The 22,084-nt window shown below is 40.3% G+C and overlaps 1 protein-coding gene across 2 annotated transcripts in view; it reads right to left on the bottom strand.

Moving 5' to 3' along the window:
* Positions 1-1,941: 1,941 nt before the first annotated feature.
* The window catches only part of URB1 (URB1 ribosome biogenesis factor), a 71,255-nt gene continuing 51,112 nt past the window's right edge, over positions 1,942-22,084 (bottom strand). For both annotated transcript variants that reach the window (XM_073362312.1, XM_073362303.1), the window contains 11 exons: positions 21,320-21,491; positions 20,596-20,698; positions 16,473-16,633; positions 15,818-15,929; positions 13,667-13,773; positions 12,876-13,019; positions 10,816-10,925; positions 8,216-8,413; positions 6,275-6,516; positions 3,996-4,601; positions 1,942-3,343 (listed from right to left, as the gene is read on the bottom strand). In XM_073362312.1, the coding sequence (XP_073218413.1) occupies positions 3,138-3,343; positions 3,996-4,601; positions 6,275-6,516; positions 8,216-8,413; positions 10,816-10,925; positions 12,876-13,019; positions 13,667-13,773; positions 15,818-15,929; positions 16,473-16,633; positions 20,596-20,698; positions 21,320-21,491 (2,161 nt within the window). In that variant the 3' untranslated portion in view covers positions 1,942-3,137. The remainder of the gene's footprint in view (positions 3,344-3,995; positions 4,602-6,274; positions 6,517-8,215; positions 8,414-10,815; positions 10,926-12,875; positions 13,020-13,666; positions 13,774-15,817; positions 15,930-16,472; positions 16,634-20,595; positions 20,699-21,319; positions 21,492-22,084) is intronic.

The following is a 22,084-nucleotide window of genomic DNA, read 5'->3' as shown; positions in this document are numbered from 1 at the left end:
TATATGCTTCAAAATCAAGCTGAGCTCCTTAAAAAAAAAAAAATCTTAATGCCAAATGACTCTCAAAGGATCCTAATTTCTACTGAATCAGCCTATTAAGAAACCTCCACTCTAGACGCCTAAAATTCTTTTCTCTTGTTACTTCAGCAACCCCTTGCTGAACCAGTCAGAATGCCCCAGGGCTGAAGTACTACCATTGAGCCACATCTTTCCTGGTCTACTTTAAATCCTGAGATTTAAACTGCTGCTAAAAACTAGAAATCCATTTCACACACGGTACACAAAGGGAAGTACTTTTAGACCCAATTCAAAGTCCACAGAATCCATCAATGGACAATGGGATCACATCTTTACTGAACTTTAAAGGCTTTGACCCCTACAATGAGAACTAAGGGTGACCCTCTCATGAAAAGCCCCATTGACTTCAGTGGTGATCCGTCGACACAGTTCTCATTGTAGGACCAGGGCCAAAATTGGTGACTTACTTTATTTAAAGTAGTGCAGCTCCTTGGTTCAAAATGTAGATTAGTTTTCTTGGGTATATTCATTGCATTTGTTTTTTATTGACATTGCTGTTATATCTTTTTAATATCAGAGGGGTAGCCATGTTAGTCTGCATCCACAAAAACAACGAGGAGTCCGGTGGCACCTTAAAGACTAACAGATTTATTTAGGTTTCAGAGTAGCAGCCGCGTTAGTCTGTATTCGCAAAAAGAAAAGGAGTACTTATGGCATAAATTGGTTAGTCTCTAAGGTGCCACAAGTACTCCTTTAGATTTATTTAGGCATAAGCTTTTGTGGGTAAAAACTCCACATCTGAAGAAGTGGGGGTTTTTACCCATGAAAGTTTATGCCCAAATAAATTTGTTAGTCTTTAAGGTGCCACCGGACTCCTCATTGTTTTTATCTTTTTAATATATTTTTAAATGTTAAATTAAGTGCCCACATAAACCGTTTACTCAGAAAGCATTTATAGTGGGGCAGTAAAACAAATCATTCAACAGATCATATGAACTTTTAAAGATGTTTGGCCACTTACCCAGTATTTTTAAAAGTACCTAATTACCACATTTGTAGAACAGATTGCAGCTCACCAGTTGGAAATCAACCCTTATTTTTAAAAGTGCCCAAATGAAGATTTGGATAAGCCCCACTGATAAAAGTCTATGTGAACTGTATGTCCTTCACAGGCCAAACTGTAATAATTTTAACTTGTCAGCTCATTTACATGATAAGGAGTTTCCTTCTGGTTAATGTTTTTGAAAGTACCATTTAAAAAAGAAATGTGTCTCTGTACCAGCATAAACAACAGCAATGTGTTAGCACAGGGATTGGCAACCTTTGGCACACGGCCCATCAAGGAAATCCGCTGGCGGGCCAGGACGGTTTGTTTACCGGTCGCATCCGCAGGTTCCGCTGATTTCACCTCCCACTGGCCGCGGTTCGCTGTTCCAGGCCAATGGAGGCTGCGGGAAGCAGCGGCCAGCACATACCTCAGCCCTTGCCGATTCCCGCAGCCCCCATCGGCCTGGAACGGCAAACTACGGCCAGTGGGAGCTGCCATCGGCCGAACCTGTGGGTGTGGCAGGTAAACAAACCATCCCGGCCTGCCAGCAGATTTCCCTGACGGGCCACATACCAAAGGTTGCTGATCCCTGTGTTAGCACTACATAAAGGTCTGAGAATAAAGTTTTCTCTTGGTTGCTGGGTGCAGCTCACACGTTATTTTTGGTATGTCACACCAAAATGGCAGCTATGGCTTTAATATCCTACTTCTTGGCAACAGTGAACTTTCTTTTTCAAAAAAAAAAAAAATGCTTTTTTTTTTTTTAATTGAAAAGAACATTCCCATCATTTTAAATGGTTGTCAAATTTTAGGCCTAAGTTATATGACTGCACAACCCCTGATGGGCCCTTTGGAATAAAATATATTTTCACTGAACAAGCAAAGAGAATGGTTTTATATTTTTTAAAAATCATCTTCAAATAGACTGATACTATGAATAAAAACTACAAGAAAATAAATTATATTTCAGAATATATTAACATATAAAATATAATGCCATACTATGATGTGAACATGAAATGTTACACTTGTATTAAAAACAGATTCTATAAACATTAAATGGAGTGTGTATATCTGATTTCACTTTGAGTTAGAAATCTGTACAAATCTATACCTATGCATAGCACATATGAGGCATTATAAAAAACCCTGTTTTACATTTCAAAGCTTGAAATGCAGTACCTCCATGTTTGCATATCTGAAATGGTACATTAAATTGCCCCTTCCAGGTCTTGTTCAAGAAATCTTTAATTAGATTTCATGAACAATGTGCAGCAGAATACAATTTGAATTGATGAGGAACAATTCATTTAGGTCTTGTTTTGGTCAATTATACTATTTTTTTTGGTCTTAATTTGAAGAAAGCAACACTTGGATTTAACATAAGTGAAGCAGTACCAAAGCCTTATGCTTTTACTGAGAAAACAGGCAGAAGGACCAATCATTATCCGATTGAAATCTGAGTCTTTAGACTGTCCTAGTCAGGAGTAACCTAGTGCATGTCACTGTTACACAGGAGACTCAGGTTCACATTTTTCTCTCTCTATGATGCAGAAGTTGGGTCTGCTTCAGAAACACTCATCCCCACTCTCTGGAAAAGCAGCGGTTAGGACACAGATAAGCACATAGAAGACCACCCCTCATCTCTTCAGAAGTGTGAGAACATAGGTCTTTGCCATAGTAATGTCTCCTCCTTGGTTCTGATGGCTAGGACTTGTATTCTCTGGCCAGTGGGGAAATGAAAATGAGTTTGGAGGCACTGCAGTAATCAGCAATTTTTCTTTTTAGTATTTTAGAAATTAAAAAATGTTTGCAGTATAAGTTACATCATAGCTCCAGCATCCCACCTTGCCCTTGTCTGCGAAAGAAAGAGCAAACACTGCTTGAATATTCTACTGCTAGATTCTCCATGTACAGAATTCTTTTAAGTCTTGCTCTCTTTTTCTGGGCTTGTAGAAGTGTATGGAAAAAACAAGTTAGATTTGTACACAGTACAATTCAAAGAGGATTTCATGGTTACCAGCAGTGATGACATAGGTTTGACATTTTGAGTACGAGTCAGTATAGAGAATTAATGCCCCAAAATAGCTAAATAAATGTCTTTGCAAAGAGATACCATGGCTTCTTCCGCTTGTCTGTGCATTTTCTTGTCATCACCATTTAATTTACCATCTGTACCACCACAGATCAATTTGACATGGCTTATAAACATATCTGGTTCCTGTGCTCCAAGCCAAATGTCCCCAATGTAAACAGAAGCCAGGAATACACAAGAAGCTGTGAAACAAAAGTGAGGAAAAAAGGAATCAGAATAGATACTCTTCAGTTTCAAAACAGTAACATGGAAAATCTATTTTACCAAACTTTCCCTTTCAAAACAGTTTTTAAAGCTAGAGTTCGCTAATCCTTTCCTTTAAGGTGATATTAATTTTTTGTGCTCATCTTGGACCATCCGCTTCCCACCTCTAATAGAAAATACCCTCTTTTTAGTGGAAACCTCGGACATCTTTGAATATAGCTAATTATACCCTTAGCAACCACTTTTGTCAACAAATGGACAGAACTGGTGTCATGCAAATCAGAACCTCTAATGTGACTTTTGGTGCAAGAATATTTTCCCAATACAACTTCAGATATTCATGTATATAATTCAGCAAGGCAAATTTAATCCAAGACAACAGCTTCTTTTGGGGACTGGGACTAATGTTATATCAAATATTCTTGTGAGGTGAAGACCATATTCTATATTAATTAATGACCAATAAGCCAAATCTTTCCCAAAAAGATAGCCTTCTGAAGTGATGATCCTCCATCTTAGCGAAGACAGATTTCAAAAACATTTGATGAATGAAAAAGATTTAAGTTCACAACTACTGTTATCTACTCCTCTGCCTTGTTACTGAGTGTAAACAAAAAAAGGACAAGTTACCTTTCTTGATCTCGTCCTTCTCTTTCATTGCTGACAGGCAGAACGTTTTCACCACCTTATGACAACTGGCGTTAGTCAATCCCTGAGTATCCAGAAAGTGAAGCATGATTGTACTAAACAAACAGAGCTCTTCAATGTTTGATGACTTCTCTTTGTTGGCTTCACAGATTCTGTTGTAAAGCTTAAAGATACTACTTTTCAGTGTGGCATCCCTAAGAATCTCCCGCACTACCGGAGGGTGTGGCAAAATGTTACTGTTTAGCCACTTGAGAGTGAAAAATACATTTTGTATATTGAGGCTATGATCCACCATGGACTTCACTAGCCATTTGGTTACTATGTAAGCAATTGCACATGTAAGACTGATAGTTTCATTCTCTGGATCAGTAGATTCAAGCCGTTCCTCTGGAAGTTTAGCAAACGGGGCTGGATAAACAGGCTCCCAATGAACCAATATGGACTCCAGATGGTCTCTGCATTTCTCTAAGTTTGAGACCTTCAGCTCTGAGTCAGTTTCTTCCTCTATTTCTACCACATCCATTTTCCGAACATGGCGAGATGAAGGGCGAAATGGGACTTGACCTTTGTTCTTTTCTTTAATATTTTCTGTAAATGGGAAAAATAAAAACAAGTCTCAAGCCCTCCAAAAACCTCTCTTGTCACTATAATGCAGGGAGGATGGCCTTGTGTCATTACAGCTGCTGGGAGGTTGCAAAGAACATGCTTCTGGCCTGATTCAACAACCCGACCTAAGTGAATGGAAGTATTTGAGTACCTAAAAAGTTAAGTTACATGCTTAGGTACCTTGCTGAATTAAAGCCTCTAATTGCAAAGGGTGAAATTATTTCACTAGGGCCCTGATTCAAAGCTCAGTGAAGCCAATGGGTGTCTTTCCATTGACTTCAATGGGCCCCACATCCACAGGATGTAGTTTGGCCCTGATCTCGTGAAAGCTTAGACTTTCATGTAAGGTTATGTGAAACTTTCAGTTCAATTCATTGCTAGTTATATTATCAAAGCAGTAAAGCTTGTAAACAGCAGCAATGCATTTATTCTACTGCATCAGTATTGAATGGGGTATTGTCAGAGATCCTAATTCTGAAAAAGCTGGAAAGTCATCAGAAATCGCTATTTTGCAATAAATGAAATGGTTTTAAACCAATTTTGATTACTAAAAAAAAATTAATATCAACCCCAGCAGGTGATTTTAACAGCAACATTTCATGTCAAAGGGAATTTTTGTGACTGTCTTATAAACTGCTGAGGGCTTGAGAATGAAACTGGACACAATAATTGATCTTTAACTATAGAAATGGTAACAAATGCAAACATAATTCACTAAACTAAAATTTTATGTGTGTATGTGTGTGTATGTTAATAATATGGCACAGGCAAATATACAGAATCCCTAGAAATACCTAAAAAAAATATTTTGACATCTTTTTAAATTTGATGGGCTTTTAATATATTGTACACATTTTGTTAAGTGACAACACATTCTGTAAAAACTACAGTATCGCTGATCCTGCTGTACTGGATTAAAAAAAATATACACCTCTTCCCGCTCTCGCCCCAATATCTTTATATATTACTGAAATGGAAAGAGCGGTAAAAAGTTTAAATTTGCCTTTCACTCATTGTGCTGTTCCTTTACTTTTTGTATTTCTCTCAGCAGGGACAATGAAAATAGACTAGTCAATTTCCCTATACCCAGTTTCAAATCAATTTTGTTTTTAGGTTCTCATGCACTCTCAGAACACTGCAAGGCTTTGGCTGCAAATGCTGCAACTTTATTAAATGGAGGAGACCACCCAGCAAAACTGTTTGGGTCAGAATTTCATCATTCCAGCTGATTAACCAGTTGGCTTCTTGATCAGATATTTCTGTTGCAAGGCTTATACTCACTAACAGAACAGGCAACAGATACAAACAGGCTGCCAAAACTCCAGAAAATATTGTCCACACAATCTGCCACAGTCATTATGTCATTTTGTCAGACAGAATATTTTGAACACTTTGAGTTTATTATGGCAAGCTGATGACTAAGCCTCCACACGATTTTTTAAAAATGGCATTTACTTTCATGTGAAAATATAATACAATATATTTTTACAAACCACAATACTTGATTTATTACTGATTTTTTTTCTTACTTTAAAAGTGGTTTCCTTTGGAAATCTGGGTTCCTAAAAGCTCTCAGAATCCACTTTTATTTGTTTAAACAATGTTAAAAATCACTGCAACTGATGTGCTTTTAAACCAACATTTTTAATACTTACTAAGCAGCTCTTTGACTTGATATTTTTGAGCAATTGTTTGCACATCTTCTTGGAGCTGCAGATTTCTTTCAATGATGCTCCACTTATGCAAGAGCATGAGGACATCTTTGTTTGAAAGGACACTCTCATTTACAGTAAATCTGCCCATTTGTCTGAAGGCCTCAACAACGGTAGCTCGGTATCCTAGCACAGAACTGAACGTACTGAAAAACTGAGTGACCGTGGCAAAATCCAAGTTGGTCCTATTTCAAAAAGGAAACGGAGATTTTAAAAAAATTCACAAAATATATTTTTCTACATGTTAACCAAAAGCTAAGAAAAAAGCTAAATACATGGCTATTTAAAGTCCTCTGATTTTTTAAATTTAGTTTCTTAGAATGCAAGAGACATTTAATCTCACTCTGACTGAATGTCTGCTGCTTCTCTCCATTCGTGTCTGATGGGACAGACAGACAAAAAACCCCACATACACCAAAAATCTGCTCTGCAGATTACCTGCAGCCTGGAAAAGGTAACAGTAGAAGCCAAAGAGCACACAGTAGTGTGGGAAATGCTCTGGTGCTTCATCTAAAAGTATTTATTTTACATTAGTTTTCAAACTTCAAGAGGGAAGAACAAAAAATTTATTTTTCATGATGTGACAAACACCCATCTGAATGAATGGTTATGGTGAAATTACACCACTGCTTATTGTTCCAAACATCACCAGTTTCCTTGTCATCTCTCCTTGCTCACCGTGACCTGGTTTGTCTGTTCTCTCAGCATAAATGTCAAAAGACATCGGGGAAGACTGTAAATCCTTTGAGAAAGGGACTGTCTTTTTATTACATCTGTATTCTATATCTCGCACAACTACTATTATTGGCTAGGATTTTTCAAAGCCAACTATGCGAGTCAGCCACATACTCACGAGTATGGAGCTAACTCCCTAGTGTCAGCTTTAAAAAGCTTAACGATGACTATAACTATTTATTATATGTATGGTAGCAACTAGAGGCTGAGCTCAGTGCCCCACTGTGTTAGATGCTGTACAAACAGACACACTCCCTGCCCCTAAGGGCTTATGATTTAAACAGAGAAGACAAGTGATAAATAATAGTAATAAATCCTCTTTCTCTGTCAGTCGGGCAGCTGGTAGTCAGTCCAGATCCAAGGAAATTTGCACCCAACCCCCTTCCAGCTGCCAGCACACAGACAGGCTTCCCCAGGGGAAGAACTGCCAGAGCTGGAGAAAAATTTTTCTGGGTAACATTTTCAAAAGTGACTCAGGCACCTGAAACACTTTGTCATTTTTGAAAATTTTGCATTGTTAGCCTATACCTCCCTATACCACTTTGCCCGAGCCTGATTCTCCCACACAGACCACTCGCTAACCAACGCTGCATCAGGTAATGCATGCAAACCCAGTCAGTGGGGTCTTCAGAAGGTATGGACCAACCCTCAGTTCCTCAGGGGTATTTAGGCACCTAGCTCTCATTGATTTCAGTGGGAGTTTGGAGTCTAAATATCTTTGAGGATGTCGCCCAAACATCAAGTAGGGGCCCAGCAGAACCCATCCATGGAGACTGCGCCACTCGCTGTCCAGACTGTGGCCACTGCTCAGGCAGAGTGAGCTTGAAGCTTTTCAGGGAGTTGAAGTGCTGGATTTTGGCTCTGATCTAGCAGGAAAAGGACAAATTACATAATGCTGCCCTTTTAAAAACTACACATCCAGTACTTAGAACATGAGTCACCTTACAGTCACCACTTCATTGTTAATATTTTTAAAAGCAAAATCTTTCTGCAGAAGTTTCTCCCCTCGGGTTCATTTATCACCATTTAAAATTAAGGGGAAAGGGCTAATTTATCAGAGATTAGGTGAATTCATGTTGGCCTAATATATTTCAAACTGAATAACAACGTGATCACATAAGCCTGGAAACCTGATTGGAAAAGACTTACCGAATGTGTTTAACAAGCATGATCAAAACATACAGAAACTCATTTATAAACTGAAGAGGAAGGAACTTCTGGTTCTCCTGCGGCTTTTTTTTGCAAGGAGTTTGAAGTGGCATCGCCCTTCCTTTGTTTCCTAAATTTGTTATCCACAGAGTATGGACTAAGGAGATTACACTGGTTAGCACCTTGTTTTCTAGAAACCTGAAAGACAAACAAAAATGCTTTTGTGGAAGGCAGAAACTGACCCGATCACCATCCAATCCATCTCCTAGAAGGAGATGCATGTTGGCATTTGGGGCCCTGAACATGTAGGCAGACCTGGATTCAATGGAGCTCCAAGTGGGTTGAGGATTCTACCCAGGTAGAACTCATTGCAGGATTGAGACCTTGGTTGCCAAGCTTCACCCATACATTGAGAATGCCCAACATTTCCTGTTTGGATGGCATATAATAAAAAACACTTCTATGGGTGGCAGTGTAGCCTAGTGGATACAGCATTGCTCTGGAATTCTGGAGACCTAGGTTCTATTCCCCACTCTGCCAGTGGCCTACTGAGTGACCTCAGACAAGTCACCTCTTTTGTAATGCTTTATGAGAGCTACATATTAATTATTATTATTATGAGGAATTGACAGAGCTTTCTGGCAAAGGTCCATAAATAGAACTAGTGATTTTTGACTCAACTATATCTTTCATTAAATCTGAATAATTTTCCAAAGCAATCCATAAAACTGAAAACTACGCAACGGCCACCATCTGTTTTAAATCAATTAATGTTTAAAACAAGAGTTTCTCTTATGGTTTGTATTAAGGATTTTTCATTTGCAGATTACACCAAACTGGAGGGGTTGCAAGCACTTTGGAGGACAGTATTAGAATTCCGAATGACCTTGACAAATTGGAGAATTGGTCTGAATTCAACAAGATGAAATTCAATAAAGACAAGTGCGAAGTACTTCACTTAGGAATGGAAAAATCAAATGCACAACTACAAAATGGGGAATAACTGCCTAGGCAGTAGTACTGCTGAAAAAGGATCTGGGGGTTACAGTGGACCACAAACTAAATATGAGTCATCAGTGTGATGCAGCTGCAAAAAGGCTAATATGATGCTGGGGTGTATTAACAGGAATGTTGTATGTAAGACACAGAAGATCATTTTCCCATACTGCGTGGCACTGGTGAGGCCTGAGCTGGAGTACTATGTCCAGTTCTGGGTGCCACAATTTAGGAGAGAGTCCAGAGAAGAGCAACAAAAATGATAAAAGGTTTAGAAAACCTGACCTATCAGGAAAAGTTAAACAACAACTGGGCATGTTTAGTCTTGAAAAACATAATACTCTTTCAATATGTTAAGGGCTGTTATAAAAAGCACTGTAATCAATGCTCTCCATGTCCACTGAAGGCAGGACAAGAAGCAATGGGCTTAATCTGCAGCAAGGGAGTTTTAGGCTGGATGGTAGGAAAAACTTCTTAACTATAAAGACAGTTAAGCTCTGGAATAGGCTTCCAGGGGAGGGAGTAGTCACCATCCTTGGAAGCTTTTAAAAACAAATTGGACAAATTGGCCCAAGCCGCTTCCCGCAGCTCCCATTGGCCAGGAACGGTGAACCACGGCCACTGGGAGCTGCAGGCGGCCATGCCTGCCATCAGGCAATGTAAACGAACTGTCTCACAGCCGGCCAGCAGATTACTCTGACAGGCCGCATGCGGCCTGCAGGCCATGGGTTGCCCACCACTGCTTTAGGAGGACAGGTCAATCAATCTTTCTTTTTCCATTAAAAGATCTATTATAGGCGTCTGCACTGTTGATCATCAATCAATTGTCTGCATTTATTAACACAACAAAAGCTATTCTTATGTCAATTATTCATTACCTTGGAGGTCAGTGACCCATCCCACATAATTAGAAACAATACCCCTATTGCTTGATCATAGGCAAGCAAGATGCTTTCTAATCTAATCACAAAATAAGTATTGTGCATATTGGGCCAAATCCATGCTTCCACTTCCAGACAGGTGTGAAGAAAGGTGCCTAAAAGGGATATAAATAGTTGTGCCCTGCTCTGGGCACTTGAAAAACCTACAGGGTTTATGCTCTGCAAATCTATCTGGAGGTGGGGGCTGGGAGCATGCTCAGTCTGTTTTTAGCACAGATTCTCCTGATCCTGTAGCTGGTAAAAATTGTGTGTGTGTGTGTGAGAGAGATTGAGATTACAGCCAGTTCAGGATAGAGGATCAAATTAACAGCCATGCAGAGGTCATTGCAGGATTGGGTGCCTAAGCAACATTTGAAGAAGTAAACGGCTAATGCGCTATCCTAATATGTCATCTTGATAGTACCTTTGTGAGAACTCCTAAAAAAACAACCCCCAAAATTTAAACAACACGAGATAACATTTTAGGGTTCAACAAGTTCTTTCACCCTAAGGATGGCATTTATGTGTGGAAGTACCACGAGTACTCACGGGATACCTCTATGTAAGTCTCTTTCACACATACAGATGGGTGAATAATCCCTTTTATATTCATTTTCAATTGCACAAATACTCCACAAAGAGTACAATTATTTCTCATTACAACAACATCCCCCTTTTATGTACCTCTTCTCCAGAATATATAATATCCAGGTTAAGAGGCTATGGTCTCGTATCAGTTGATAGGCAGCTTTAGTGATACATGCAGCATTTTGCAGTATTTCCAGAATGTGACTCTGAAACGGAAAACAAAATATACTTTTATTTCAATAAACTATAGCTGTGGGCTAGTTCACTAGTATAAACATTTAGGAATGATAGAATAGGAATCTAATTGTTTGGTAAGCTTTTATTCAAAGGAAAACAATGATATCAGGGTTGGAAGGGACCTCAGGAGGTCATCTAGTCCAACCCCCTGCTCAAAGCAGGACCAATCCCCAATTTTTGCCCCAGATCCCTAAATGGCCCCCTCAAGGATTGAACTCACAACCCTGGGTTTAGCAGGCCAATGCTCAAACCACTGAGCTATATATTCTGTGATTCTGTGACAAGACAGGGAGAATGCCAGACTGCACCCTATAACCTTCCACACAGACACTAGTTTTGATGATATATCGCAGAGACGTAGACACCCGTTCCTCACTGAACTTAAACAGATAAGCAGCATCAAAGCAAAAGTCAATGGGACTACTGAAGGCTAGGTACATGCTTAAGTACTTTGCTGAATAGGGCCATAGAAAGGAAGTCTGTCTAGAAGTTAAAGCACAGAACTGGTAGTCAGGAGACATGGCTTCTATGTTTAGCTTTTGCTATGTAACCAGAGGCAAGCTATTTAATTTCAGTACATCTCACGTTTCCCCATCTATAAAATGGCAATAATGATACCTACCTTCCAGGAGTGTTGTGAGGCATAATGAGTTAATTTTTATATAGTGTTTTGAGATTTTGTAAAGTGCCTGGATTGCACTGTTATTAGGAGTTCAAGGTATTTGTTATTGTTGCATCACTTATGACATTCCTCTACTTGGACCGCCAATCGTTATGCATTTTGTGATATAAGTAAACAAAAATGTTTGTAAAATGTATTTTTAGAGGGATAGCTAATAGAGGCAGCTATTAAAATACCCACTCATCCAGAAGTAAATATAATACTGAAATAAAAAACGTGAACTATTTGAAAAATTGGTGGACAGTATCTAATCTAATAAAGGCAAACACTGTAACAAACCATTTCAAGTTCTTCAGAACAGCCAAAGGACAGCAGACTTTCTAATTTTTAGGCAGATATATTAGAATCATTAAAGAGAAGCAGTGCCCAGGCAACAAGATACTTTTTTATTTTTAGGTCAAGATTTTCAAAGGCAACTAGTGATTTTGGATACCTCCATTTCTGAGCACCCAACTTGAGACACCATAAAGGACCTGATTTTCCAAGGGTGGATGCTCCATATTTTCTGAAAGTTAGGCTTCTTTAAGATGACTCAAGTTGGGTGTCCAAAAATTGAGGAAACAGAATCACTCAGTTTTAAAAATACTGACATAAGTCTCCACTTTTCTCCATTGTAAGGATGGCCCCTTTGTTATTGGACCAGATGCTCATCACAGAAAGTATGTCGCCAATATGCTTCTATTTGGAGATAGGTAAAATTAATGAAGGAATTAGACTGACCTCATTAAATTCTGTTTGGCTGCTTCCCCAGGATATAAAACTAGTGCATTAGCTCACTGTGTCAGCTGGCCACTCCGTATCTACCCATGTCTTGGAGGAACAATTCAATCACCTATAGGACTGAGCCCTTTATTTCTGACAAACTTATAAACAGGTTGCATTTCAGGTATAAAGACTCAATAACAAAGCAAGCTATTAATATTATAACTTTAGGGTACAGTGAAGGTGGAATTGATGATTATGAACCATCCTAAAAAGGACAAAGGCCCAACTACGCAACTGAAAGTGCACAAATTAGAGTTCTGAATGTTAGTGTCACTGGTGTAGATAAGGCCATTGACCATTACTGTCAGCTGGTGAAAAATGGTGCAGGTCCATGATGAGACTGTGGCACATAGTCTTGATGTAAGTGGGTATTTCCCCCCATAGAATTGAATAACAGTAAGTTTGAAAGAAGAGCATCTACATGTCCCTTCTTAATTTGCTTGAAGTTTTACATTTTTCTTCTTTTAATTACCTGGGAGGCTTCATCACACAGTGGACTGTTGAAGAAGCACAAAATGACATGGAAAATCCTCTGATAGTCATACAGCTCATAGCAGTGCTTGTCTCGCAGTCCTTCTCCAAGAAGCCCAAGAACCCACTCACGTTCTGTTTTGTGCTGGAAACCACACAGAAGAAGTACCATAGTCACCGATTTTAAAGCATGCTGGGAAAAGCCTCAGCACAAACAATATGGTTTCCTACAAGTGGCAACATCAACTTTTCCTGACTTCCTCTTTTCAGTTTTTACCACCACAAAATGTAACCAACAGACAGATTTCTGCAGGAATAATGGGTCAACGGGGCAAATGTGATCAGACACAAAACTTACAAGGTTGCTATTTCTAAAATATTTTCACTGAATTCAGCATTAATAACTAGGTTAGACGATCACTGTAGGCTCTTCAGGGCAGGGATTAGATATTCATTCTGTGTTTGCACAGTGCCTGGCACCATGGAGCCTTGATTCCTAATCATAATGGTCATAATGATCATAATGGTCCCTTCTGGCCTAAATATCTATGAATCTATGAATCTAATTGGGCCCACTAGGCCCTACCACAATAGAGATAATAAATATTTATATGAAAATAAAAATGAAACAAAAATGCCAGTAAATAATTACAAATGTTGAGTAGAAAATTTCTGGGATTTTTTGGTTGATTGCTAGACATTAACACCCTCAAGTCATAATACTAGCTAGGCCAGGCAATATATTGCTCTCTGAAGGTTTATGAAACATACAGGACATGAATCTCACATTACCTCAAAATCAAAGCTGTAGAAAAGCTGATAAAATCCCGGTACTTTCTTCAAGTCCAAATACTGATGTGACAGAAGGAATTTATTTATCTTTGTGTACATGTGCTCCTCTGTGAACAGATTTCAGTGGTTATTTCTGAGGAGGAAAATTTAAGTGTGCACATTCACAACCTCACTGATGAAGTGGGATCTACACCTTGTATTGCCTCCGTAGATGTCAGAAATATTTCACTTGTGGCAAGTATGATGTTCTCATACTGTAACAGTAAAGGTATTGTTGATCACCCTTAATTTTCCTTAAAACAAAAATACACAACCAGAGAATGCCCCAAGCAGATGATCACATGAATATTTAACGTTGGTCAATTCTCAATACTTCCAAAGTTACCCTTCACTCAGAAATAAAAATCTACTACAGAGTTAAAAGTAAACCCCACAGTGATATTCACAGAGAAGCCCCAGGGAATCTCATAAAAAATACAGGATTCTAAGCACAGTGAAGAGTGTCAAAGGAAAAGCAAACTCAGAATCATGGACAAATTCCAGACCATGCAATCATTGGTTTTAACTTACAGGAAAACATCGGTACCAAAGAAACACTTCACTGAAACATTATGCAGCTATTCCACATTTTATATATTTGAAAAAAATAGCCATTTAGGGCAGGGATTCTCCAACATTTTCCACAGTGTGAACCACAGCCTAGAAGAGATTGTTTAGTGGACACCTCTGATCCTACTTGCAATACTATAGACCACCTCTCCTCCCATATATGATCCTATAAACATTCTTGTGTCAATTACAGTAACTAACCAAATGGAAAAGTAATACAAGGAAAGTATTTTCCTATATTTTTAGATGTAAACACAGAGGAGAGCCAGCATCATACAAATTACCAGGTCTCCACAGACCACATTTTTTAACTTTTGTATTATGGCCAAATCTGGAGATGCACGCATTAATGCCTGGATTTAAGCATGCAAATATCCCACATGGCTTGCACAGAGATCAGGCTATTCACATGACTAAGTCAGGCATACACACATAGATTCTAAATCCCGAAAAGACCGTTAGATCATCTTGTCTAATCTCCTGTATAACACAAGCCATTCATTTTCACCCCATTATTCCTGAATTGAGCCCAAAATTTGTGAAGAGAATATCCATCTCCTCTGCAACAGATTAGACGGGATCTGAACTGGCAACCACTTGCACACAAGGCACGACACTTTCCACTCCTCCAGTAAGTCAGGGCACAAGATTTAGATTCTAATGAAGGTTTTTCCTCAAAACATTTGAAGGCCTGCGTGATAGGGTGCATAAACTCTGTCCCTGACTGGAAAGGATTAAGCAGCAATTTGAGGCTTAATTAGTCAAACTCTGCTACATCAGGGTTGGCTGTTAAGCCTGAAAGAGAAGTTTAAAGAGGGAAGTCTAGCAGCTGGAGGCTGGTGTGGAGGGAGTACAGCAGACAGGCTGTCCTGTGGATGACAAGAAGCCTGACTGAAGATAGGAACTGTGATGACCTGCATGCTTGAACCCCTGAGCGGAGCCGGTGCTAGGCATTAGCAGACTAAGCAATTGCTTAGAGCCCCAAGCAGCTCAAGGGGACCCCCATCTGCTTTTTTAGCATGTGTTGGGGAAGAGGAGAATATTCCTGTTTAGGGCTCCCAAATGCCTAGCACCACCTCTGTCCCTGAGTGAGGCAAGAAGAGCGCCAGCCCCTGGACAGTGGCTGTTTGGGACTCAGGAGCCTGTCCCTCAAAATCTGTAGCTGATGAGGTGTGCCTGTGAGGAAGAGGTGGCCTGTTGAGCTTGGCTGGGCTATACAGTTGTGTTGGCATTTCTGTAAGAGTCTCTAAGGCACTGCAAGGAGCCGAACTCTGTAAAGTGGTCGGGCCAGGCCACGCCCACAACTGGAGCTGGTAAAAGGACAGTGGAGGAACCTGCGGTAGAGTTGCAGCATCACTACATCTGGCTTCCAGGGGAAACGCTGGAGTGGCAACCGTGCTATAGCATGTCTCATGGTTTCTATGTTTATCCGTATGCTTTGATTCTACAGTGTCACTGAAGCTAATCGTTCTATGCAGCGTTGTTTTCCCTGCTTTAGCCCCAGAAGCTAAGCCACAGAACACACAATTTAATCTACAATACCTGGCTTCAGCATTTGCTGCACCACTCTAGCAACGAAGAGGGTCAAAGAGAAAGTAAACCTGAGATTCGGTTGTCTGATTCCATTTTGCACAACATCCATAACATAGAGCAGCTGTAGCACAAGAAAAAGGAAAAGAAAGCTCTAGTATTACTCATCACCAGCTAATACAGCAGGACGTTCCTCAATGGGAGCGTGAGAAAATAGGCCTTAACTGTATTTTACAAGTAAAAAAATCAAGCCACAATCCCAGCAGAATGACTGTTCTAAGAATTCCAAATGGTTTTTGGTTTTTTTTGAAGCTCACTAATCATAATAAACATAGAACAAAGAAAATAGAATAGGAAAGCGGATAACAGATCTTTTAAAAAAACATTATATGAATTCAGTCAACTCTGAAGTACACATTTCTATAGATGGCAATTGCTAACTCTGGGACAAGTGAAAGTGTGCGAGAAACACAATCCCATCTTTGAGGACAGACTAATAATACTACACACTGAATCAGGGCTTGAGAAACCAGTTTACTCACCCACCCAAGGGCAAGTGGAAAGTAGAGGCTGGTGAATGGGTCCCTTCGAGGAATGAATTTGCCCTAATGTGCCTACCACAGCAGGTTCTAATATCATGGATAAATTAAATCTAGAACATTTGTACCTGTCTCTGTTCTCGAAAGCGAGCTCCTTCCAGGTGAGAACGAAAGGAACCCAGAATATAATACGCTGCTGCTCGCATATTGGAATCATAGCTGCTAAGGGCAGCTACTGTTAGGCCCAAAGCATTCACTTCCACAAATGTATGGCATGCCACTACACACTCTGTGGAAAGGAAATAAGTTAACATTTGTAAAAGCAACACTACAAAGGACATGTGGCAATGCAATTCTTCACATTAACTTCATTTAAAAACATAATTTCTGAAAGATGAACTAGAAACTGTACATTTAATTGACTGTAGCAATGCATGGTGAACAATCCACTCAGCAAGTTAGGAAGGGGCATTCTGCACACACACATCCATCTAAACAGGAACATTTTAGTTTCCCTGAAGTCATGTTGGCCAGTTCCTGGTGTGCAGTGATGCACCAAAGCTCATCTTCAAAGACAACTCAAAGAATTCTGCCTGGTGCACGAAGCTGGCCGAGCCTGGGATCAGGTAGAGTGGCTTGTTCAGCTCACGATTCTTAGCTTGCCAAACAGCAACTGTAAGGAAGACCAGGCTATAGAATAATTCAAAGAACAGGGGCAGAATTTAACTAATAAACCAACTCTTGCCCAGCCCTTTTCTATCTCTTGCTATCTTTTCTCTTCTTTTGATCGCCATTGATTTCAGTGGGTCTTGAATTGGGCTTCAACTCTGTAGCTAGGAATTGTAGCCTTGTGCAACAAGTATATAACAGTGTTTCAGTGTTTATGGGCACCTATCCATAAGAGTGCACCCCCAAAATCAAGAGGTATTACATTTTCAAATTGCCTTATTTAGATTTCAATCCTTGCAATCTGCTGTACCTCTGTAGATTTTGTCATTTTTGGAATGATGTACTCATTGTAGCACGTTCAGGGCAGTTGTCCCTTTATGGCACAGCTTCGAGTTAGAGTTAGCACAGAGCTGCCTTGCTCAAGGGGGAGTTTCAGAAAGTTTTTCTGACATGGGGGGCGGGGCGGGAAAGGGGGCAGTTTGGGCCATGGCCCTGCTCATTTCGGAGTGTCATGTACTTCAGAGCGTGCAGAGAGAGCAGTCCAGCAGTTCCTACATGCAGGGACACAATCTGTGCCCCAAGGCTGCACGAGGAGATGGAGGCTCCTTGTGCCAAGCCCCTCTTGCACACAGAGCAGCAGGACACAATCCAGTGCTCATTATTTGGGAAGGACATTGCTGTAAGTGGAAGACCATGTAAAGTTACGAGTAAGTTCTGGGAAGACTCTATGGAGCTCAATGTTTGATTAATGTTAACTGTAGGGAAAAAGCAAACCTCTTGGGCACGCCCCATATCCTGCGTCTGAACGAAGAAACAGTGGGGTGAGTAAAAGCACCTCCAAGAAAAGCATCCTTTTACTGAAAAGGATACCAGAATAAGACATGGATCCTCCCTCTTAAGCTACTAGCCGTGGGCACAGAATCTAGTTTACTAGTTTGAATTACAATATAGGCCCATTAGTGATTTTAACATGTAGGGCACTTTCTAATTTAAACCCAATTTACGCCCCCTTTAACTTTCTGAATAAGCCTACCTTCTGCATAAAATTTCTCTTGTGTAGTTCCGCCCCACCTGGGGCTGAATTTTTTTAAGGGATTTTTGAGGTTAATCAAGACGTTTTTAATGAGGTTTTGAAAAAGTGGTGGCATTTCTATCCACTCATAACTCCACATCAACTTGATGTAAACACTCCAGGCTTGTTGTCTATGCTAATCTTCGAGGAGAAACAGAGGCATAGGAGTATTTTTTTCCCAGCTGAATAACAAATGTTTTTTTACTTAGTGGCAACATCCACATAGGTTATAACCCCTATGAAACTTTTAGTGAATGTTTACCAGCTCTGCTCTCCCTCTAAACCAAGTACGTTCCTAGCCCTTTGATCACTAAAGGTTTATATTTGCCATGGCAATTCCTCCTCCTCGCCCCCAAAAATCACAGATTATCTATGTCCCCATCCCAACAGCTGTGCTCATTCCCTCCTCAGCTGCCAGAACACCCTATCTCTGCCTCTTGGCTAGCATGTCTCTCGGCTCACATAGCTCTGCTGAAGGTGGGACAGCCAATGGTAGAATCTGCCCCGCCCCACTCTGCACCCTGGCCAGCTCTATCCCACATGACAGGGTAACAACCTGTGCAACAGCACCACTGGAAACGCATTTCAAAACCATCTGCTGGAGAGAGTCAACAGCTGTTCTCAGCACTAACAATTCCTGTACATTTCCCCACGAGCCTCCTGGCTAAGTTAGATCCATCATATTGAATTGGCAGTACTCAAAATGCCTCAGTCTTCCCCCTCATAAGGGGCTCAGTCATGATCCTGGATGCACAGCTGTGCAGAGGGGGCTCTTCATGCTCCCAACTCCTCCGCATGGGATGTCCACATCTTCAGAGTCTGTGCAGGGCAGGAACAGCAGCTGCGGCCAGGTTGCTCTCACAGAGGTTCTGAGGAAATTGGAGGACCTTTGGCTCTTCCCCCCTCTCCCTCAGCACCAGGGGCGCCAGAAGATAGCTGGCAGCACTTCCTTCCCTGCTCGATTCTCACTCACAGTCTGTTCTCTGCCCTCTTCCTGGGGTACAGTGGCTATGTGCTGTGCTTACTTGGGCTGGGTTGCAGGGTGCCTGTAGAGCCCAAGGAAAGGAACTTTTCCTGGTGCGTTTAACACACACTTCAGAAGAATGATCTGAAGCCAACCAGTCTGTGAAGGGTTCTCTATCCACCCCTTAGCAGTGGCTGATCCAGAGTTCTTGCCTGAAGTGCAAATGCGAGGCCAGAAGCTCTTTAGAGTAGGGACTGCACCTCACTATATGCCTGTGCATAGTCTAGCACAATGGGGCCCCAATTCAGAGTGGAGTCTCTGGGCACTTCTGTCATATATGAACAACAAAAGATAATTTCCCATGTTCATGTCCCACAATAAAACCTTATTTCAAGGGTATAATCTATGTAACTCATATAAGGATTTATCTAGAAACTCCTCTTCCACTGCACGCATGGCATGGAAATATTTTCAACCAAGCTGCCCTTGGAAAAGGCAATCAAGAAATTGATGTGAAATAACAAGCTATTGAAAAAAAAAAAAAGTTAAATGTATGTATGACATCCAGTTTGTTTAAAGAACCTTGGGAACCACAGTCGGAAAGCTTTTGATAAGATGTTTATCAGATCTAAAGTTAGAGAGAACTGAGTACTTGCACAATTCAAGGCCTTTACTCAGCAAGCAGTAATCATTTGTAGGTTTATAAATATGTACCGATACACTACATAACATCTGTGCACATGATGCTGTACAGCAAGTGCAGGGAGCAGGCACAAAACAGTAGGGGTGATATTTTCAAAAAAGGCTCAAGTGACTTAGGAATATATTGGGACTTGGGATCCTAAGTCACACAGGCATTTTTCAAATCCCACCTGTTAGTCAATAACAGCCAAAAATACGAGGCCATCTAACACTGATCCTGTTAGAACACAAGGGGCATCCTGAATTTCTATAGCTTAATTTTTTTTTTAAAATATACACAGGATGACACTCTATATTTTTATTACTGTCAAAAGCATATTGGTCAATTTGCAACACCAACTTAAAACAGCAACCCCTCCCTCGTTTCCACCTACACAGATACTGTACTCCTCAGGTTTATATTTCCTCTCTCTTCATCTGCACTTTTTATTCTACCTTTCAAAGCAATTATATTATCAGATTGCCTTTTGTTTGAGAAGATGTTATTGCTACAGCAAACAAAAGCCAGCTATAGCAATCCAAAGTTTACCCAGAAAAGAACATCATGGTGGACATAGGAGAGAAGTGGTTGGTAAATTCACTGTGATAAATGTCTCACTTTGATCTTTAAACATTTTATAAACAGACACAAAGCCCTTTCTGCAGTATAGCAGTTGGGTGTACAGGGAAATTGTGTCATATTAAAGTAGAAAAGCAATATTGAGCAAGTGCAAATATCATAATCTCTCTCCTCTCAAATATGGTGTAAACTCTTTCTTTGTAATAATATTGAATTCTTCGTTCAGATGTATGTTTGCAGTTCCTGACAGTTGGGCCTAAAATGTGAGATGAATATATACTTTACCTGGTCTGGTCAATTCACTGAAGAGCTGAAGTAGAAAACAGGGGTCGTAGAAATCATCAAGATCCTTCTCACTTTTATCTCTATACAATGGCACTTGTCCTTCCTGAAACAAAATCCAAAATAGAGAGCTACTACTTGAATTTAAATCAGCTTGATTTCAAACTGCCCTGACAATATCATCATGGCAGCTCACATTAAAGCCCTGCAAATACAAGGCATGGAATCATGCTTAATCACTGCTGTGTTTAAATATGGCTATTGCTGCCACGGTTCCAGTATGTTTGTCCTTGACCAATATGAGCAGAGCTAGCAAACTATGCGAGAGACTAAACGAGAGAACCCAGTGCAACTGTGCCGATGCACAGATGTGGTTTAGACAGTCAAATGTGGTGAGACACTAAATGCCAAATTCTGATCTCGGTTATACTTTGGCAGCCTCATTAAATTCAGTGGTGTTGCATAGCTTTAATTATAGGCAAGATGTGGTCCTACACTGAAATTAATCTGGGAAAAAAAAAAAAATACTGGCACAGTTGGAAACAGAACAGTAAAAACATGTTCTGTGAAATGATACCAGCTAATTAATCTTAGCCACCTTGTTACATATTTCTCAATGCAAAACAGTGGACTACATCACATTAACAACAGCACGATTAATAAATTACTAAAAGGAAAGGGGCTTTTCCACATCAAAAGAGAATAATCAATAGTTGATCCAAAGCACCTCTGGTGGCAGGAGACGGCGATGCTGAGGGAAATGTAAGATAGTCTTCATCATCTTCTCTTTATCTAGCAGACACAAAGTTTCCTCCATGCTTGGCTGCTGCCATAGTGACTTCCCCAGACTCTTGCAAGTCTTGTGATGTTCCACAGCTGCCGGTCCCCACAACAGTATCCTTAAATATTGTTAAAAGTAAGCCCTTAGTTAACAGATAATTAGCATGGAGAGAAAGGCAATTATGGAGATGGATTCAATTTATAAAGGATATAACTTAGTATTTAAATTTTCCCCTCACTTGTACTTATTATCCTGTGGAAACTTGAAACTAGAATCTGTTTCCCTGGCAACACCTTTCTCATCCATCCAAAGGCTTTCGAAATTCAGCCTGATGGTGTCCCTTTAGCCACTTCCCAGCCTACAAATCAAAGTCTGTACATGCCTCAGGAGACTGATTTATTGACTGTGTCAGTGCCTACCACCACCACCTCCTCACACACTGACCGAGACTTGATCAAACTATACAAACCCCAGAATGTCTTGGAGTTCAATTAGTTTTTTCAAGCCAGCACCAAAATGCCTCCATGACCCCCTTAACCAAGCCCTTCCACCCTCTCCTTAGAAATCCACTTATTGTGCTGTGGCTTATTATTATTTAGATAGGGCCTACAATGCGCTAGGCACTTTATGAAGTCATAAGACGACAAAGACAATGCCACTAATCGCTTACAAGCTATTCAGGCTCCCATCAATGATTGACTATGACTCTGC

This window comes from Lepidochelys kempii, chromosome 1 (genome assembly GCF_965140285.1).
Source record: "Lepidochelys kempii isolate rLepKem1 chromosome 1, rLepKem1.hap1, whole genome shotgun sequence".
Taxonomy (NCBI): domain Eukaryota; kingdom Metazoa; phylum Chordata; order Testudines; family Cheloniidae; genus Lepidochelys; species Lepidochelys kempii.
The sequence above is the reverse complement of the archived record's forward strand: the minus strand, read 5'-3'. Positions and strand labels throughout refer to the sequence as shown.